The sequence below is a fragment of the Chionomys nivalis genome, chromosome 13, assembly GCF_950005125.1.
Source record: "Chionomys nivalis chromosome 13, mChiNiv1.1, whole genome shotgun sequence".
Lineage (NCBI taxonomy): Eukaryota > Metazoa > Chordata > Mammalia > Rodentia > Cricetidae > Chionomys > Chionomys nivalis.
In genome coordinates, this window is record NC_080098.1 from 32,108,597 (window position 1) to 32,126,629 (window position 18,033).

Sequence of the window (18,033 nt, forward strand, 5' to 3'; positions counted from 1 at the left end):
TCCAAACTACCACACCCATTTATGAGAGTAACATGGTCAAGGCATCTCTTCAAAATATCAGGCTATGAGGTTAAGAGGAAAAGGTGATAGAGAGCTGGTGAACTCAGGCTGTTGAGAGAGGCTCAATGGACAGTCCTTCTCTAGAGCTGCCATAGGGTTCATGGAGAATCGGGTGGGCCTGGGTCTTCCATTCTGAATGTTTCTGTCAGTTGTCCTTCCTCCACCCAAAGAAGTGGTAGGTAACATCACTCCACAGCCTAGATTTCTGAGTTTGGAATGAGATCACACCTGCAAACTTGAATGCATGGAGTCACTGAGTCATCCAGCAAGTATGAAGCAAGCTGCATTTGGCTTGCACCTGCAGGGCCTGCTCTTGCCCATAATATACACTGTGAGTAGATACTTAACCCCTATTGCATATTAGAAGTCCGGCAGTGTAAGAAGCTCATGGAAGCACCTCAACAAATTTTGACAGCTTCATGTGTTTGTTGTTGATTTAGGACTCAGATCTTAATTTCATAATTATCATTTGTCTTCCCTGTAAGAAAAAAGTTTCATTATTTAACTAAAATGCTATTAGTGTGTGTGGAAATGCCTGGCTTGTGGAAAATGCTCGGTGTTTGCACAAACTCCAGTTTCCTCTTGATTCCCATTAGGTAAAGTATAATCTGTGAGTACTACTAGAAAAGTTACTGAGCCAACTATGCACTCATTCTTTCGCTCCTGGTTTTATGATAAACCAGCATGCATGTTTTTCCAGGAAACACCATGAGTTGTCCTTTGTTATACTTGAATTTTCACAGTGACTCTTTCTTATAGAAGGTTGGGTATCCAGTTTTCTGAAAGGAGAGGTTGAAGGCAGAGAACTTATTTATTCTACAGAAAGCATTCCCAGGCCAACAAAGAACATCACAGGCACAGTGCTCCCTAGTATCTGTCCTATTGAGACTATAGCTGTACAGCATTTGACCTTGAGTGTGGGACAATTGAATCTGAGCATGATTGTTAAAATTGAATGGCAGTTTTGAGGAATATGTAATGCAAATCTTATATCTTCAGTTAATAGTCTATCTTCTTCCAGCTCACCCTCTCCATTGCTTTTCCCTTTTCCAAGAAGGTGCTTGCAGAATAAACTTGTGCAATCTCATGAGTTAGTGAATCCCAAACACCTGTGTATTTTGCCTATCTTGGCCTTTCTAAATGACTGCAAGTTATGTAGGGTGTATGTAAATGGCTCTTCCTGAACACCTGGAAATTGAGACCACCACGGAACAAGCATCTGAGACATTTCCTTTTGACTATTGCCTAAAGCAAGTGGAATTAATTTCAAGTGTGATCTCATTATGCACCACATGTTACTGTCGGCTTATTTGTCTGCCCACTAAGTAGATGAAGGATAAGCCCCTGTACCTGGCCCTCAGCTAGCTCCTGTAAGTGGCCTCTTCTGTAAAGAGCTTAAAGGCTCATAGAAAATCAAAATGCGTACATGCAAATAGTAACAACACAGTAATATTGCTCATTTATGGAGTGATTATTACATGCCAGATGCTATGTTAAATAGTTTCCTGTTAGGTAAATGCTGCTGGGTTATCCTATTAGTTATTAGAAAATGGAAGCTTAGGGCCATTAATTCTGAGAAGAAAAAAATAAAGGCACCAGAATCGGAAACAAGAGGAGATGCAGGTACCAAGTAGGTAGAGGGGTGCTACTAAGACTGCAGTTGTGGCTACTGAGAGATGGTGTTTTGACAACCCTCAAGTGGGGCTGGACTGCAGTGGCAGTGAAGATTGTGTGATCAGAGGTGGTTTATGGGCTTTGGGGAAATGTGGAATCTGTCATAGACAGTGTATATTCTCAGAAGCAATGGCACAGGATGACTGAGGGAAGGAAGGGAATGAGTGAGAATACCTAGCACGGACAGTTCTCATTGGGGAGAAGGTACTGAGAGGAACCAGACCTTCCTGGTTGTGATGGGTAAGTTGACTGTGTGATGAGTAGAAAGAATATCAGACCATGGAAAGTCAGGTTAAGAGGAGCAAGGCAATACACCCAGAAAAACACTGGAGACTAGGCTGCAGGTCTTCATGCAGTGACCCTACAGTGGCAGTGCCTGGGGAATGAATGGAAGATGCCACTTTTAAAATATGAGCTTGGGTTGAGGATAAAGCTCAGTGGCTGAATACTTGCCCAGTTTAGACAAAGCTATGGGTGTGAACCCTAGCACCACTGCAAGAAAAAAAAGAAGGACATAAAATGTTGGTTTGTCATTTAAACTCAAGCCTCATGTTTATGGCCAGAAAGCATTTTGAGGAAACTGAGGCATTGATTCATGCATCAAGTGCACATGGGTCAGCACCAGTGGTCACTGGCATCAGTCATATAGGAAAGAAAATAAATTTGTTCTGCTTCCTTTTTGGAAATGGCAGGGTGGGAGGAAAGAAATGCTAAGTTTTAAATGTCCATATTAGGAGTTAATGGCATAAAAGACTGTACTGATGTAATCTAAAATTGCTTGAGCTCCTGCTATCATTGATCAGTAACCGCAATTCTGGAGAGCTGTGAGAAGTGTTAAGGAAGGAAGTGGTAGTGACCGTTTTTGGCTGTTCTGTGGTATTGATGGTCTCAGATACTTCAAATTAGCCACTTCTTTTGCATGAATCTAGGCTCTGTCAAGCCTGCAGTATTTGATTCAGGTCAATAGAATCAGTCTCTGAGTTTCAGTTTTATTATTCTAAGCATTAAGTTTCTTTTAAAAATAATATCTAACATTTATTTATTGTGTGTATACACATGCCACAGTGCATGTGTTGAAGTCAGAGGGTAATTTGAAGTCAATTCCTTCTTAAAATGTGGGCCCTGGAAATATAATTCAAATCACAAAACTTGACAGCAAGTGACCTTACCTGCTGAGGCATTTCTGTTAAATTTCTTTGTATTTATTTGAGTAACTTCATGAACATTAGCAGCTTAGGACACTTCATTAGCATCTCATTTAAAATTTGTTCAATCTAAGTGAACAAAAACTTTTCTGTGTCCCTGACTTACGTGAGCTGATGGTTGTTTCTTATTGGGAGATACATTTGTTCAGGGTTTTGTTGGTAGAACAGAATGTGGAGACTTGATAAGAGCTCTACACTTTAGTGTTTGATTCTGTGCACTAAAACAAATGCATATGTACTAATGTGTATGTATTTCCTTTTTTTTTTAAAGAGGAAAGGTTTTTTTTTTTTTTTTTTTTTTTTGGTGAATATGTGAGGATTTTAAAAGTTCTTGAGAGAACACAAATCCTGGATGTCCAGAAACAGCCCTGAAGTCACAGTGCCATAACTACTTGTATTTCTAATTGTATATGGATATGGTGCTATAGCTGGCAGGAAGCTTGTTTGATGAATGTGGTACAAGAATTATATGTAGCTCATTTCCTTCAGATTCTGTTTCTAGGATAATACTTTGAATGCGATAGGTAGTCACAGCTTTCCTTGCCTAGGAGTCATAGCTTAGCTTCATGTTTCTGCCTTCCTGGTACATGTAAGTCAGTGGAAGAGCAGAAGATGCCCTGGGTATGAAACAGAAAAGAATACTACTGATATAAGCTTTCATGAAAGAGATGCTTCTGAATTCCACAGGAGTGACTGCTATGCCCAAGCTAGTTAAGGTTTGAGGGTACTTTATAAGAGACTGGATACAAATAGAAGGAGGCAGTCAGGTGCCTCCTGGGCTAAGACCTAGCTTAATGTTTCACTCATCCCTGTGACATAGAAGAGTGTAAGTATGTGCTCATGAGTACTGTGTGATTTTCTTTTCTGAGGCATTTCATCATATTGGATCTTCTGTGTCAAATTTAAGAGTAAATTTGCATTGTGGACCTGACTGGCAATAGTCATTGGTGAGTAGACCCAGAAGACACAAGCTACTGTACTTTGGATCACAGCCACTTGTAAGACTTGAACTTTCTGAATCCTTGTGGATGGTGGATGCTGCTAGACTCTAGGGAAGGAGTCATGATTTTCAGGGCATAAACCTAAGAGAGACATACCTGTTGAGGCCACATCCCCATCCTGTACTGTGCTGGTCCTCAGGTGAATGCAGGAGAAGGAAAGAGAGGAACTCAGGGTTATTTTTTTCCCCCAAAGTTAAATACCTGGCATGAATGCCACAAGGGAGATGGGTTTGTTTTGGTGTCCGTTTTCAGAAGTATCACTTAATTATACACAGTGGAGCAGAACAATTCTCATCATAGTGGGTATGAATCAAAGAAATGGTAGAACATGAAGAGACTAGTCTAAAATGTAGCCCCCAGGACCCATTTTCAATTACCTGCTTCCAACTATGCTCTACCTCTTACCTTTCTTCATATCCAATTAATAATTTTTATTATGAATCCATCCAGAGATTAACTAACTCAGTTGAATTCTTCTTTTTTTTCACTTATGATCAGACTTATATTCTAGATTCTGGGGAGGAAGACCATGGAAGCTAAGTGCCCTTTTCATTACACCAGTGGTACCTTCACCACTAGTTTAAGATCACATTTGCTTGGCTTCTTAAACACTAACTTGTTACTTTTCATACTGTAATTTGACAAAATTAAGTTTCTTATTATAAGATACAGCACTTGAACCTCAAATGGACATTTACCCAACTAATTTTCAGGCATATTCACAAAAACTTTAATATAAAAATTTGTAGGAATGTTATTCAGAAAAGCCCCAAACTAACCAACATGAATGAATGGATAAAGTAACTGCTACATCCATATAGCACAATATTCTAACTCTAAGAAGGAATGAACTTTCTAACAAGTACAGAGATGAAAGAAGCCACTCTGAAGAGACTGTATATGTTATGCAGTTTTGACATTCTAACAAGGGTAAAAATGGTCTTTGCTATGACTTCTATATATTTTGCATTATGATCCTCATTCTTAAAAATGTTCTTTGTTATGACGTCTATATATGTTGTTATGATCCTCAAGCATGGTTATACATGAGGAAAAACAGTTGAGACTGTTGAGGATAAGGAAGGAACCTAAGCTGTCATAATGAGGCAAATTAGTGGCAGTTTTCTATTTGTAACATGGCTTCTGGAATAAGTTAACATTAAGTTCAGAGTTAAAACAAATGTATGTATTAGTATGTCTGTGTGTTTATGCCGTGTGTGTGTAAAAGCAAGAGCTCACAGGGTCTCCTTGAACTGGTAATGAGATACCTAATGTGGGTTCTGGGAATTCAGTTTGAATCCTCTGGGAGAACAGCAAGCACTATTAATCATTTAGCTACCTTTTAGCCCCAAATTATCTCTTTTGAAAAATCGTGGGGGTAATGCTGCTCATTCAAATATTACTTTAACTAGTGAGTAAGATGAAATTCGTAGTTATTGGTCATGCACTGTGTTTTTGTGGTTTCTTTGGGTTTTTTGTTTGTTTGTTTTGTCTTTCCTGTAATGGAAATAAATGTTGCTTTAAATACAAATGTGTTCACATGTACGGTAGAGATTTTTTATTAAGAAGCAACGAATCAGAGTCCAGGTAAAAGTGACTTCAATCCCAGCATTCTGCAAGTAGAGACAGGTGAATTTCAGTGAGTTTGAGGCCTGCCTGGTGTACATAGTGAGCTCCAAGCCAGCTAGAGCTATGCCTAGCTCAAATCAAAACCTGTCTCAAAACAAACACACCCCCCCCAGCAAGTTTGACATGGTAATGTACACTATAATCCTGGCAATTTCACTTGGAAAGTGGAAGCAGAAAGGTTAGACATTCACTATTGTCCTTGGTTATGTACCTAGGCCAGTATGGACTATTTGAGAGCCTGTCACTCCTTTCTTCAAATATAAGTTCACAATGGAGCAGATATTTCTTGTAACTCTTAATATAGTATTTCAAACAGTATGTTTTACTATCTACCTTTTGAATGAAATATATTACTAATCATTGTCTCTTGAAAAAGCCTGGGAATATATTTAGAAAGGATGTTTCCAAAGCTGAAATTCATACTGTCACAGTTATTACTTTTTAATTGGGTAGTGAATCCATCAAAATTTAATCAAGTATATGTTTTGTGCCAGGAATCGTCCATCTGTTTTATTCCCAATAGTAAAAGCTATTTTGGTTTTTGGGATTGACTTTGGGCACAGGATGCCTCAGTGTGTGTGTGTGTGCTGAAGGATTTCCTGTAGCTCTCTGGTTTCATAAAGTCACAGTTGTACAGACTTCCTGCCATCATGTCAGCTTGTTAGATGCATCTTCTGGTATGTTATTAACCACCCCTCCAAAAATGTCCCCAAGCCCCATAACTGTAAATCTTTTCAAGATTAAACCATTATTTTAAAAACACACAATTATCAAGAAAAAGGGTACATTCCATATTTAAAAACATATACATGGGAGAGCTAATGCAAAAAGGCATTTTGTATATCTACTCTTTATGAACTGTTTGCTTAGGAAAATCACTGGAGTCTTTAACTTAGCATCACTCTATTTTATTTTTACCCATAAAAAGGTTTTGAAACAAAGTATGACAGTCTTTTAGCATGTGAAGTGGTAGTGTCAGTCAGTGTCTGTACCCTTTTCTGTCTTCTACTGATTGACACATCCATAGTATAACTATGGATGTTTGTTAAATGAATCAATAAGCTCAGGACTGTTTCTATGGCATTTGGATATTTTTATGTAAAATAAGCATGAGAACAAAATGTCTTAGAGAAAGGTCAGGTTAAAGCAGCAGATACCTTTTGTGTATCTGTTAATTGTGGATATGGTAAGATGCAGTCATTTCCTCTTGTCATACTCTTAGATTTCTCAAAGGTCAGCACTAATCTCTGGTATGGTGCTTGATAACTTGTGCTGGAGGAATTGAAAGCTGTGGTGACTGTATGCCTTAAGGGAGGGAGGCCAGGACAAGGAGCTCATCTGTTTTCTCCTTTGGAGGGGAAAAAACCCTCAGTGTTGTAACTGTACCTCAGCCTTCTCAATATCTGTCATGGGCTACTTGAATTTTGTATTTTACTTCCAAATGTAATGATATTCCCTGGAGAAATTCTGTTTGTGCTTGTGCAATGTTAGGTAGACTACCAAAGTGCATCTTCCATCTGCTGTGTCCCAGAAAACTTTTCTGGGTTGTTATTGTAAAATAACAGTCATAGTGGACATCTACCTTGCCACAAACTGGCAGTTGATTTGCATGAGAAGACTGAAGTTCAAGTTTGTCAAGGATAAGCATTTGAGAAATATGAAAGGTTTAGTTGTTCTCAGCATCAAATAGTTTGCAGGTGGAATGTAAGTGCTTCTGCTTCTCTTTGTTGAGCTTTTTCTGATACTGAGAAATTTCAACATCTCATCTCATGAAGTTGGACAGAAGAGCAACAGCTGTCATATGAAATGATCATGTGCTGGAGGGTCAGCAGGGTAGATAGTATGTTCAAAAGGAATTGGGTTTTGTTTTTTTAATGGAGACAAACTTTTGAACATACTGACTTTAAGGAAAAACCATGAGGGAAACATAAATACTATGCATTTTGAATCTTCATGATCCATATGGATATGTCTGCGTTTTCGTTGTTGTTGTTGTTTCAAATAAATGCATCTTCCATTAAGAATAAGCAATAAAACAAGCATAAGTTTATCTTATACATACCAAAAAATTAAAAATGTAAGGACAAATAGCCATCATACTATCTTATATTCCAACTGTGAGTGGGCTTGAACCTGATTGGTTTAAGTCAAATGCTCACCACACTGTAGTATAGTTAAAAGGTGTTTACCCCCTTTTACAATGTTCCTTGTTGTGGTTGGGTTTCCCATTATCTTTTGATCTCTGCATTGTGTCAGGTTGTGGTTTTCTACAATGGTCTTCATTTACTCTAAAAAGAAGCTTCTTTGATGAGGTGTGAGAGCTACATTTTAGAATTTTGTTAGGTATTAGGCTGGACTAGCTAAGTGGCAGTAGTAGGTTCCTTTTGAAAAAATTAAGACTTATTTTTATTTTGTATATATGAGTGTTTTGCCTGCATTTGTATTTGTGTACCAAGTGTTTTCTTGGTTCCCACAGAGGTCAGAAGAGGGTGTCAGATTCTCTGAGACTAGAGTTCCATATGATTGTGAGCCATCATGTGTGCTGAGAATCCAACCCGAGTTCTCTACAAGAACAAGTACTCTTAACCACTGATCGATCTCTCCAGTCCTGTAGATTCTCTTCTTTGATTAAAGAAAGTATATCCAAATCTCTTAAATCACTTAAAGTGATGCTTGTATAGAATTTTGAGCAAGTTACTTAAGTAGTTTTTCATAAAGTTATCACTTAAAATACTTCTGGACTGACAAGCCAAATGGTCACTGGTTGTCTCATGGACCTTGTTTAGAGCCCCTCTTGTCAGGGATTGGGAGATAGTCAGTGGATAAAGGCTTGTTGTGTAAGCATGGCAGCTTGCCTGTAATTCTAGGGCTAAGGAGGTAATGATGGGATTCTCAGAGCAAGCTGCTTAGTTAGACTAACTGAGTCTGAGAACTGTATGTGTATAATGTCAAAAACTATTGATGAAGACACCAGTGTTAACCTCTGGCCTCCACATGTTTGCATGCGTGCACACATATGCACACACACTCATAGACACATGTTCATACGGTACACACACACACACACACACACACACAATAAGTAAAAGAAAAAATGAATGAAAGACCCCCCTCTTGTTCTAACTTTTTAAGGAACCTTAAGCATCAGTACTATTGGCACAGCAACTGTGTAAATTACTACAAATTCAGCTGACTATTTGGTAACCTTACCACCCCAATGGCTTTATTGGAATTCTTACCCTTAAGATCTTTAGGGATTTGTATGGAGTTACTTCTCAGTGATATAGAAGTTTGTCTTCAAGTCTTCCACCCAGTAACTGTACTTCTACAGATTTTTCCTTTTCACAGGTACTTGTTCTTTTGTTGACAATGGAGTACAGTCTGCTTCCCTAAAGTACATCTTGTAACTGGAGTTTTAGATCTGTCAAAGAGAAATGTAGAAGACCTACAAAAGAATAAACATAAAGAGTTAGTAAACATGTAAATGGTTTGAGACCTGACAGGCTAACGTATACAGTAACACATTTAAAACACATTTTTTTTTTCTGTTTATGTCATTAGCTAAGTGTTGGGGAGAGCCTTATGGTAGTTCACTTATATACACACAGAACTTTCACGTCCTGTTCATCTATAATGCCTGAGAATGTCATTCCCTCTGCATATTTGAGTGAGCTTTGGTATTTTTTTTCATTTTAGCACAGGTGTTAATGTCCTCTGTTTCCTTATCTTAAAATGTCTTTAAGAAAGATAAGTTTCTGAGTTTTCATTGGGAGTATGGTGTGAGTATGAGAATTCTGTGATAAATGTATTGGTAATAGTAAAGGGAAGATGTAGTAAATTATGATTTGATATGACTAATACCCAAGAAAGTAGAGGGGTAGGCTCAGTGGGGCTTGTGACCCTCTGAGGAAGGGATCCTTTTCACAGCAGTGAGATGCTTGGATAGGCCCCATGTTTACATTCCTGTTCTTGAAACTGATCTCTCTGGCTGATGAGTAGAGATGCATGGGGGAAGCCTGCAGGTGCCAAATCTGTAAGCAAGGCAGACAAAGTTCACATTTCAATTCCTGAAAGAGATCTGTCTGTGTGAGTTGGGATGTCTGTGAGTGCTAATTGTGTAAAGAGGACAGGCTTCTGGACAAGGCAAGCAAGGAGCATCACCTAGAGATAGATGGCAGTAGCACCAAAGAAAAACAGGAATTTAACTTTCTTCAGAACTCCTCATATTCAGCTAGCTTTTCTTTGTCCTCTATTGTTTCTGTCACCAATATAGTCATGTAGTTTAATTTATGCTTAGCAATTGCTTGTACATGACACACATCTTCCTATTCTATTGTAACATAGGTCATAAGTTTGAATATGTCATAGCTAACTGAAGTATTTGTTGAAACTTTAAAAAGAAGTGTGTGTATTGTGTCTCTGTGTGTATGTCCCTGTTTGTGTGTGTAGGTGTAAGTACACATGTACCAAGGCAGGCAAGTGTGGATTGGAGTATAGCCTCAGTTTTTGGTCCCGGGCTTCTGCTTTAAGACAGGTTCTATCTTGTTTACTGCTACTCATACCAGGCTAGCTAGTCTGTGAGCTTCTGCAGATTCCCTGTTTCTGTGTCTTATCGTACCATGGCAGTACTAAGATTATAAATGAGTGTCATTGTAGCTGGGTGTTTGTGACTTCTGCAGATCCAAACTCAGGCCCTCATGCTTGTATGGCAAGTACAATGGCCTTTGAGCCATTCCCCTTGGCCCGTACTTTGAGATTTTGTACATGCAATTTCAATCACCAATAGGAAGTTGACATGCATTACCTCTGTCTTATCAGTGAGAACAAAAAGACACGTGGTGGTCCACCAAGTATTCTAGGTTGAGTGCAGGTTGCTTTGAGTGAGAAGAGTTCCTACATCTGCCTGCTTCTGCTGCCAGGTGAAGAGTGCTTGAAAAGTTGTGAGTGATAATTTCTTTCTGGAGAAAAGCTTATAACAGAGCTAAAACACTTTCTACAAAAGAACTGGAGCCTTTGAGCTCCCCAAAATTATATAAAGTAGTTGACTTAAGAGAGGAGCCGTAGGAAGACCTCTGACAACCATAAAATTCCAAACATGGAAATAATGCCTTTGTTATACAAAGCATTCGTTCCAGCATTAAATAATAAAATAAACTCTCAACACCAAGAATGGAAATGATGACTGTTAAACTTGTCTGTTTACTCGGAACTAATCCTTGCCTTGAAAGTAGCTTAGTGCTACACATTTTATCCTCGAGAACCAAGGGACTCTCCAAGATTTCATGTCTAGAGCTAGGCAGCAATTAGGTTGGCTCTGCATGAATTCCTTGAGGTCAAAGTTTGCAAACTTGCTTTGTGGCCACAGTAACTTTTTGTTGTTGTTGTTGTTGTTTTGTCACTGTAACTTTTGCATTTGCTGGGCCAGTGTTACTTTTCTGACTTGAAATTTTTTCTCTGAAACACTAGTCTGCAAAATAAGAGAAATCTTGTCGGGGAGAGAAAAGAAAAATTTGTGTATTTTCTCAGAGTGTTGTTTGACCTCATGTGGTTTTTACTTCTATTTTTCTCTGTAAATTTATGATTTGTTTATTAATCCCTCCATTGTATTTTTGTAGTACTGGTGATTGAATTTAGGACTTGGATATGCTAGGCAAACACTTCATCACATAGGGTCTTTACTGTTTGTAACTCAGGCTGACTTTGAACTTGTTGTACTCCTGACTCAGCTCTCAGAGTAGCTAGAATTCTAAGCCTGCACCACCAAGCCAACTGAATTGCTTTTCTTTCTTTAAAAGGAAGAAAAATATACTCCTTGAATCTGAAGTGTTGGAGAACTTAAGAATAAGGAGCATTTTTCTTGAAAATGATGGTTGTTTCAAGAAATCACTTTTAATTTATTATTGCTGAGGTTAAAATTTCTACACTGACTTTTTTTTCTAAGTTTCTTATCTGTATTTATGAATATCTTGGGTATAAAAGATAGAAAGTGTGCTATTTGGAATTTTCTGTGGAAAATAAACAAGTAATTATATGGTTCAAGGCTCAATGTGAGGAACCACTTTGTGAAGGATACACATTTAGAATCAGCAAAATTCTTCATTGCCTAAGAAGCTTCTATTGATTGGAGTTGACTTTCAAAATAGTCTTTAATGGTTGGTATTGGCTTTAGTTTGCAAGTTAAAGGAATGTTAGCTAACCTGCTGTAAACCATGGGGTGGTATATCTGTTAATAAAAGAGAGAAAATGAAGTTTTGCTTAGAAGTATGAACTGAGTATTTGCTTCCTTGGTCTCGTAACTTTTCCTCCTTGAGTTTATGTGGCTTTTTCCTGAAGACTGTATGTATAGCACAGATCCACTGTAGAAAGCAGAGAAATGGGGCAGCCAATTGGCTGTTTAGCCTGAACTGATATAAAATGGGAAACCATATTTGCTTGCTGAGAGCCTCGTGCTTTCATGGTGACACTGGAGCATTGACAGTGGTTAAGCCTTGAACTGAAGCCATGGAGGTGTATGGAAGGGAGATGTTTGCAAAGTCTACTGCCTGCTTTCTGTCTGTCTCTGTCATTTGCCCATCAATCAATTTCTTCATACTATCTTTCCTATTTCTGTTACTGATTAATAATCCATTTTTACCTACTTTTATGTATCAAGAATCATCTGCCTGTCATCTACTATAATGTATCATCCGTTCTGTTCAGATAATAATCTGTAACTATCTGTATCTTCATTAGTACAAGAATCTTTGCTTTCAGATCTTTACATGACATAAAAAGTTTGATTGGAAAGTTTGTTATAAATTTTCAGGGAGAGAGTTCTTCAGAACTTTCTGTAAAGAACCACCTGATATATATAAATGTAGCTTTGCAAGTGATAGTTTATTGATAATGGAACAGACTGTCAGCCACTGAAGACTTTTAAAAGCACAGACCAGAGAGCTTCCATTGGCCCACATGACTGCTTGCTGACCCTTGTGTGGCTACTATGAGTGACAGGGAGATATCATTCTGTAGTGTCTTCCTGCACTCTCCCAGGTTCTGGAGGTGGCGGTCATCTGGAATTCTTCACTATCCTCTGTGGGGATGCTCAGTTGTTTTTGGTTTTGTTTGGTTGTTTTTTTTTTGTTTTGTTTTTGTTTTTTGGTTTTTTGAGACAGGGTTTCTCTGTGGCTTTGGAGCCTGTCCTGGAACTAGCTCTTGTAGACCAGGCTGGTCTCGAACTCACAGAGATTCACCTGCCTCTGCCTCCCAAGTGCTGGGATTAAAGGCATGCGCCACCACCGCCCGGCTGTTTGGTTTATCTTTGAGTATAGGAGAGAATTCAGAGCTGGGGGAAAATAATATTCCTAGGTCTTGATAGCCTTAAAGCAACCAGAACTTTCCAAAAATAACACCAACTCTGAAGTAAGACAGAACTTAAAGTTCATTTCCTTTGAAGTTGATCTATAGTAAAAAAATAAGAGTCCCTTCTGACTTTTAAGTGTTCAGTTGAGAAATTAATGAAACTCGAGCTAAATTTTGTGTATAATCAACATGTGAAATGATTCTGGGTTCACCTGGACTAAAATTTGGATAATCCTAAAAGTAGGATTATCAAAGCAGCTACTCAGTCTGGACATGGGCAGTAGCTGGAAAAGTGCAATAGTATCTTGTCTAAGGCCCAAATGACGTCCTCTTTAGTACAGCTTTCCACATGCAGCCTTACATGTTCTCCCCATTCCTTTTCATTTTCCTATAGGCCTGCCTTATTCCCTTTACTTTAGAAGGCGATGGTTTGGGTTTTGTCTCAGTCAGAGGCAAGACAGATTATGCAGCATTACGATTAATATGAAAACTAGCTTCTGCAGTTGTAATGTTGTGTTTAAAGCATGATTAATGTTCATAAAAGCTCTTACTTGTTAGTCAAGGTTACTATATCCTATAAGGAGCCAGGCAGTAAAGCAACTGCTTCTGCAGCACTCTTGATCTGCTGTTTGGGAGGATTTCTCAAGAAGCTATGCGTATAGAATGGGAGGTTGTTTCTGTTTTGCTTTCTAGGACAGAAAGCTCTACCTTTTCTGTGAGTGGGATGAGATGTTTAGGTTAGCCAGAATGGGTGCCAGTGTTCTACCCCGTTCCTTTTTACTGTCAGGAATGTTGAAGTGGACCAGTAAATCAGGCCTCTCTTATTACTGGTCCTAGACTCTGGCTTTAAACATCATAGAACTAGGCTCTAAAGATTTTATTGTGTTTACAAACTATTTTATTTCTTCAAAGCCAGACGTTTTTCTCCATCTTGTTGTGCTACAGGTACAGACAATTATAGAAAGAGGGCAAAAGCAAATTTCACAGCCAGCCTGTAATAAATTACCCTATTATTTCCCTGGCTAATTGAAAGAATATTCTAGACTATGCCAACATGCCTATAGTGGTTGTGGTAGTGAGGAGCTGAGATTTGCAGGGGGGATGCGGTTATAAGAGTAATGCAGCAGCCTCAGTGATTGATATATAGCTGATGGTTGAGGGTTGTAAAGTATAGCTGTAATGATGCTGGCTTAATCTTTGTGGAACATTTATACAGGTCATTCACAGTGATGTAATAAGATACATTTAGCATAAAATATGCTTGCTAGTTGATAAGGGAATGTGTACTCCATATTTCTCTACTATCTTATGGTTCACATTTAAATACTGGTCATACATTATTTTTTAACCTAAGCAGAGATGTGTAGAACAGCTTTGAGTAATACAATTAGCTTTCAGATCTGTAGGGTCACATGACCATAATAATCACGTATCACTAGAATAAGCTAATTTACCAACTTGATCAGGCATATTAATAATTATTAGTTGGTTTGCTTTGTTTTCATAGAAGCACAAATCTTTTTTCTCTTTGAAGAGTATGTCAGAATGCAAGGAATAAAAATCTAAAATATCTTCAAAAAATTAAAGGGCAAAATTAGCTTTATAATCCCCCCAATTTAAGTACAAAGCTTGTGGTTCATATGCGTGAGTGTGTTTGTGTGTGTATGTGCACACGTGTGTGTAAGCTTGTATACTTGTACACATATCTACATGTGTGCACATATGTGTTTTTTCTTTTTAAAAATGAAGGACAAAATTGGCATTATATTTTGGAGCTTACAGTTAGGAAAGACTATTACATATTAATAAGTGTTATTTTGCCTTTATCCTTAGTGATCTAACCCTTCGGGAAAGGTCTGACCTTCTTTGACTTCTGTGTATAAATCTTTGGCTTTATCATTTGAATTCTTATTTAAACAATGAATGTCTTCTAAATCTCCGTGGGTCCCATCTTCTTTTGTCTTAGTCGTCGTCGTCGTCTTCTTCTTCTTCTTCTTCTTCTTCTTCTTCTTCTTCTTCTTCTTCTTCTTCTTCTTCTTCTTCTTCTTCTTCTTCTTCTTCTCCTTCTCCTTCTCCTTCTCCTTCTCCTTCTCCTTCTCCTTCTCCTCCTCCTCCTCCTCCTCCTCCTCCTCCTCCTCCTCCTCCTCCTCCTCCTCCTCCTCTTCTTCTCCTTCTCCTCCTTCTCCTTCTCCTTCTCCTTCTTCTTTTCAAAAATATCTTAGCAGTTTCAAGTCCTTGTGACTGACATGCCTGATTAGGGGAAAAAAACAAAAACAAACAAAAAAAACCTTCATTAATGAAAGGCAATGCCTGTTTGTAATGGTGATGCCAACTTTCTGGCCCAGAGAGTTGTCCAGTCCATTGTTGATTAAGTTAATAAGAGCCCCTGAAGATTGAGCAGGCTTCCTGTGTCTGCAGACGTGAATAAAATCGTAGAGACGTAATTTTGGACTCTTAGGATGGAAACCCAGCCCGAAGGGGTCAGAAATGAGCATTTGTTGAGCAAACGAGTTTTCATATAACACGAATGCCTATGATTTTCTTCTTGGGGGCTAAAGGAAAAAGTTAAAGTAAATGATACACAATGATTCCTTTATAAATCTCTTATTATAAAGCAAACAAAAGATAGTTACAAGTGTTGGAATATTTTTATCATACTCCATTAAATGACCAACTGTATCCATTGAAATTATCCTGAATGCTTTCTTTTTCCCCTTCTCTTACAGGTGACATTACACAAAAGGGATATGAAAAGAAGAGGTCAAAATTAATTGGAGCTTACCTTCCTCAGCCTCCAAGTACGTACAGTTTGAATAGTATAAATTGTCTAGTTTTAAAAGTTAATAGCCACATTTGAAAGAGGCTTTTCTCTCACTCTGGAATATTTGCCTGAAGAGTGCACACTTGACACCTGCATTCTCCACAACTTGCTTCTTTGTATAATTACTCATAGATTTTGTGAATATTGAAGGCATTTGTAACTTTTCTATAAACATATCTAATATAACTTAGTAGTTATTTCATCTATAGATGGAGATCAATAATACATTGGTGTCTTTGAAACGCTGTAATTATAAAAATAGACATTTGTGGTTTAAACATGATTTTTGATTTGATGAGTTAATTATTGCTATTGATTATGGTTTAAATTAATACAAGATTTGAGATAATTAGAAAGTGTTGTGGTAGCCTGACTCAGAGGATATGATTGTAGATGTCTGGTGTTTTTAGAGATGGTGGTAAAATATGCATTACTTATACTTGCAAAGTACAAGGTATACTTCCTGCCACTATCACATCATGTGTGGCTTTGGAGAATTTCTGTACTTGAGATAGATTGTACAGATTTTAAGAAAAAGAAAATGGAGCTACATTGGCATTCCAGCATGGATGGATTCCCAGTGTCAGCTCTCATTGCTTAAAGGGCAACCTTGATTATTTGCTAGGCTTTAGAAACTGCTCAAAGTGAATGCAAGCAATATCCCTCCTCAAGGTAAAAGGCTAGTAACACACATGTTAAAGGTAAAACCTGAAAGTGCAGTTTCTGTGGATGGAACAAAACCTAAGAAGATTGAAGTGCGTGTGTGCAAACCCCATTTCCATTCCCTCCAGGATATGACACCCCCAGTGTTATAGAATGGACATGACAGAAACAAAAAATGTGCTATGGCTACTGACCTTGATAGCAGTATTAGAGGGAGTTTGCTGTGCTTGTGGTTCTGCTCGTTAAGACTTTTCATGCGATTTTTAAGGAAGTTGGTGTAAAAGTGGACCTATGTGTGTTAGCTGAGGGACTGATTTCTTGTGGTCTGGCAAGACATGGTTTTATTTGGAAGAAGAAAAAGTAAATAGACTGGTAAAAGTTGTTGGGGGAAGGTATTTCTCCACCTTTGCCTCCCCTTGTGTGGCTGCCAGAAAGGTCGGTCACTTGTTGATGTCTGTGTGTGTCTGCCTTGTCCTTGAGGAAGGCTACTTGGTTAATTTGACGATTCTGTTGGATATTGATTTGCCATATCAAATAAAAGTGAAAAAGGAACAGTTACTGGCTTGCCTGGGATATTCTGTAGCTTTCATCGAGTCTGGCTGGGGGCAGAGGGTTTCTGCACCTAGTGGAGCCTTTGGTGTGTGCTGTTTCTGCATGGGGTCGGCAGCTCTGCTCAGCGCTGTAACAAATTTAAAAAAAACTAAAGTCTGAATTAATTAGTTTTTTTTCAACTTGTTACAGCAGCGAATGGAGCTGCCGTGGTTCGGTGTAGACTGCAGCCCGGTGAAGGCGTGCCGAGGAGACCGTTCCGCTCCACCCACATCGGGGTGTGCGACATCAGAGAAGCTGCGGCCCGGGAGCGGGCAGCCAGTGCAGCGGGGAATCGGCCTCTGTTTTACTTTCGTTTCGGTGAGCCCTGAAACCCCGACAGAGACCAGCTCTTGGGCAGAGGACAGTTTTGAAAGCCTTTCCCCATGCATAGGGCTGACACTGAAGGCGCCAGAGGTTTGGTCCGCCAATAGAATACCTAATGGAGACTTGCTTACAGTTTGGAGAGTCCATGATCGTCATGGTGGAAAGCAGACTGGCATGGTGCTACAACAGTACCTTAAAGCTTTATTTACATCCTGATCTGCAGGCAGAGAGGGGGTAGAGGAAGAAGGGGAGCCTGGCATGAGATTTTGAAACCTCAAAGCACACTCCCAATGACACACCTTCTCCAACAAGGTCACACCTCCTAATCCTTCCCAAACAGTGCATGTTCTAGATTATGCTTCTGGTAAATAAGCGTTCAAATATACGAACCATTCTCATTCAAACTGCTACCCTTCCTAGCAAAAACATTTTTTAGATAATCTTCTTCAGAAAAGTTGCCAATGTATGAATGTTCATTCATTGTCAGGACTTAGGAATAGTGAGGAAAGCAGGTGTTTCTAAAGCTGGGAACTCTTTCTTGACCAGTCTGTCTGGGAAGACATTCTGCCACAGTAGGTTATGTACGGAGCTTGTAGTTGAATGTACCTGTTTTATTTACCAGATAAAAATTAAGATTTTTCTGAGAAAGTATTTAAGTATTTCTGAGGTGCTTGGGACACATGTTTATGATGAATTAGAGCTCCATAAGATGAAGTTAGGATAC

At 38.7% G+C, this 18,033-nt stretch overlaps 1 protein-coding gene across 6 annotated transcripts in view; it reads left to right on the forward strand.

The window, feature by feature from the left end:
- The window catches only part of Dip2c (disco interacting protein 2 homolog C), a 359,742-nt gene that overhangs the window by 173,437 nt on the left and 168,272 nt on the right, over nt 1–18,033 (forward strand). For 4 of the 6 annotated variants that reach the window (XM_057787245.1, XM_057787246.1, XM_057787247.1 and 1 more), the window contains exons 2-3: nt 15,637–15,708; nt 17,136–17,303. In XM_057787245.1, coding sequence (XP_057643228.1) covers nt 15,637–15,708; nt 17,136–17,303 — 240 coding nt within the window. The remainder of the gene's footprint in view (nt 1–15,636; nt 15,709–17,135; nt 17,304–18,033) is intronic. The other 2 variants (XM_057787249.1, XM_057787250.1) reach the window with 1 other exon arrangement.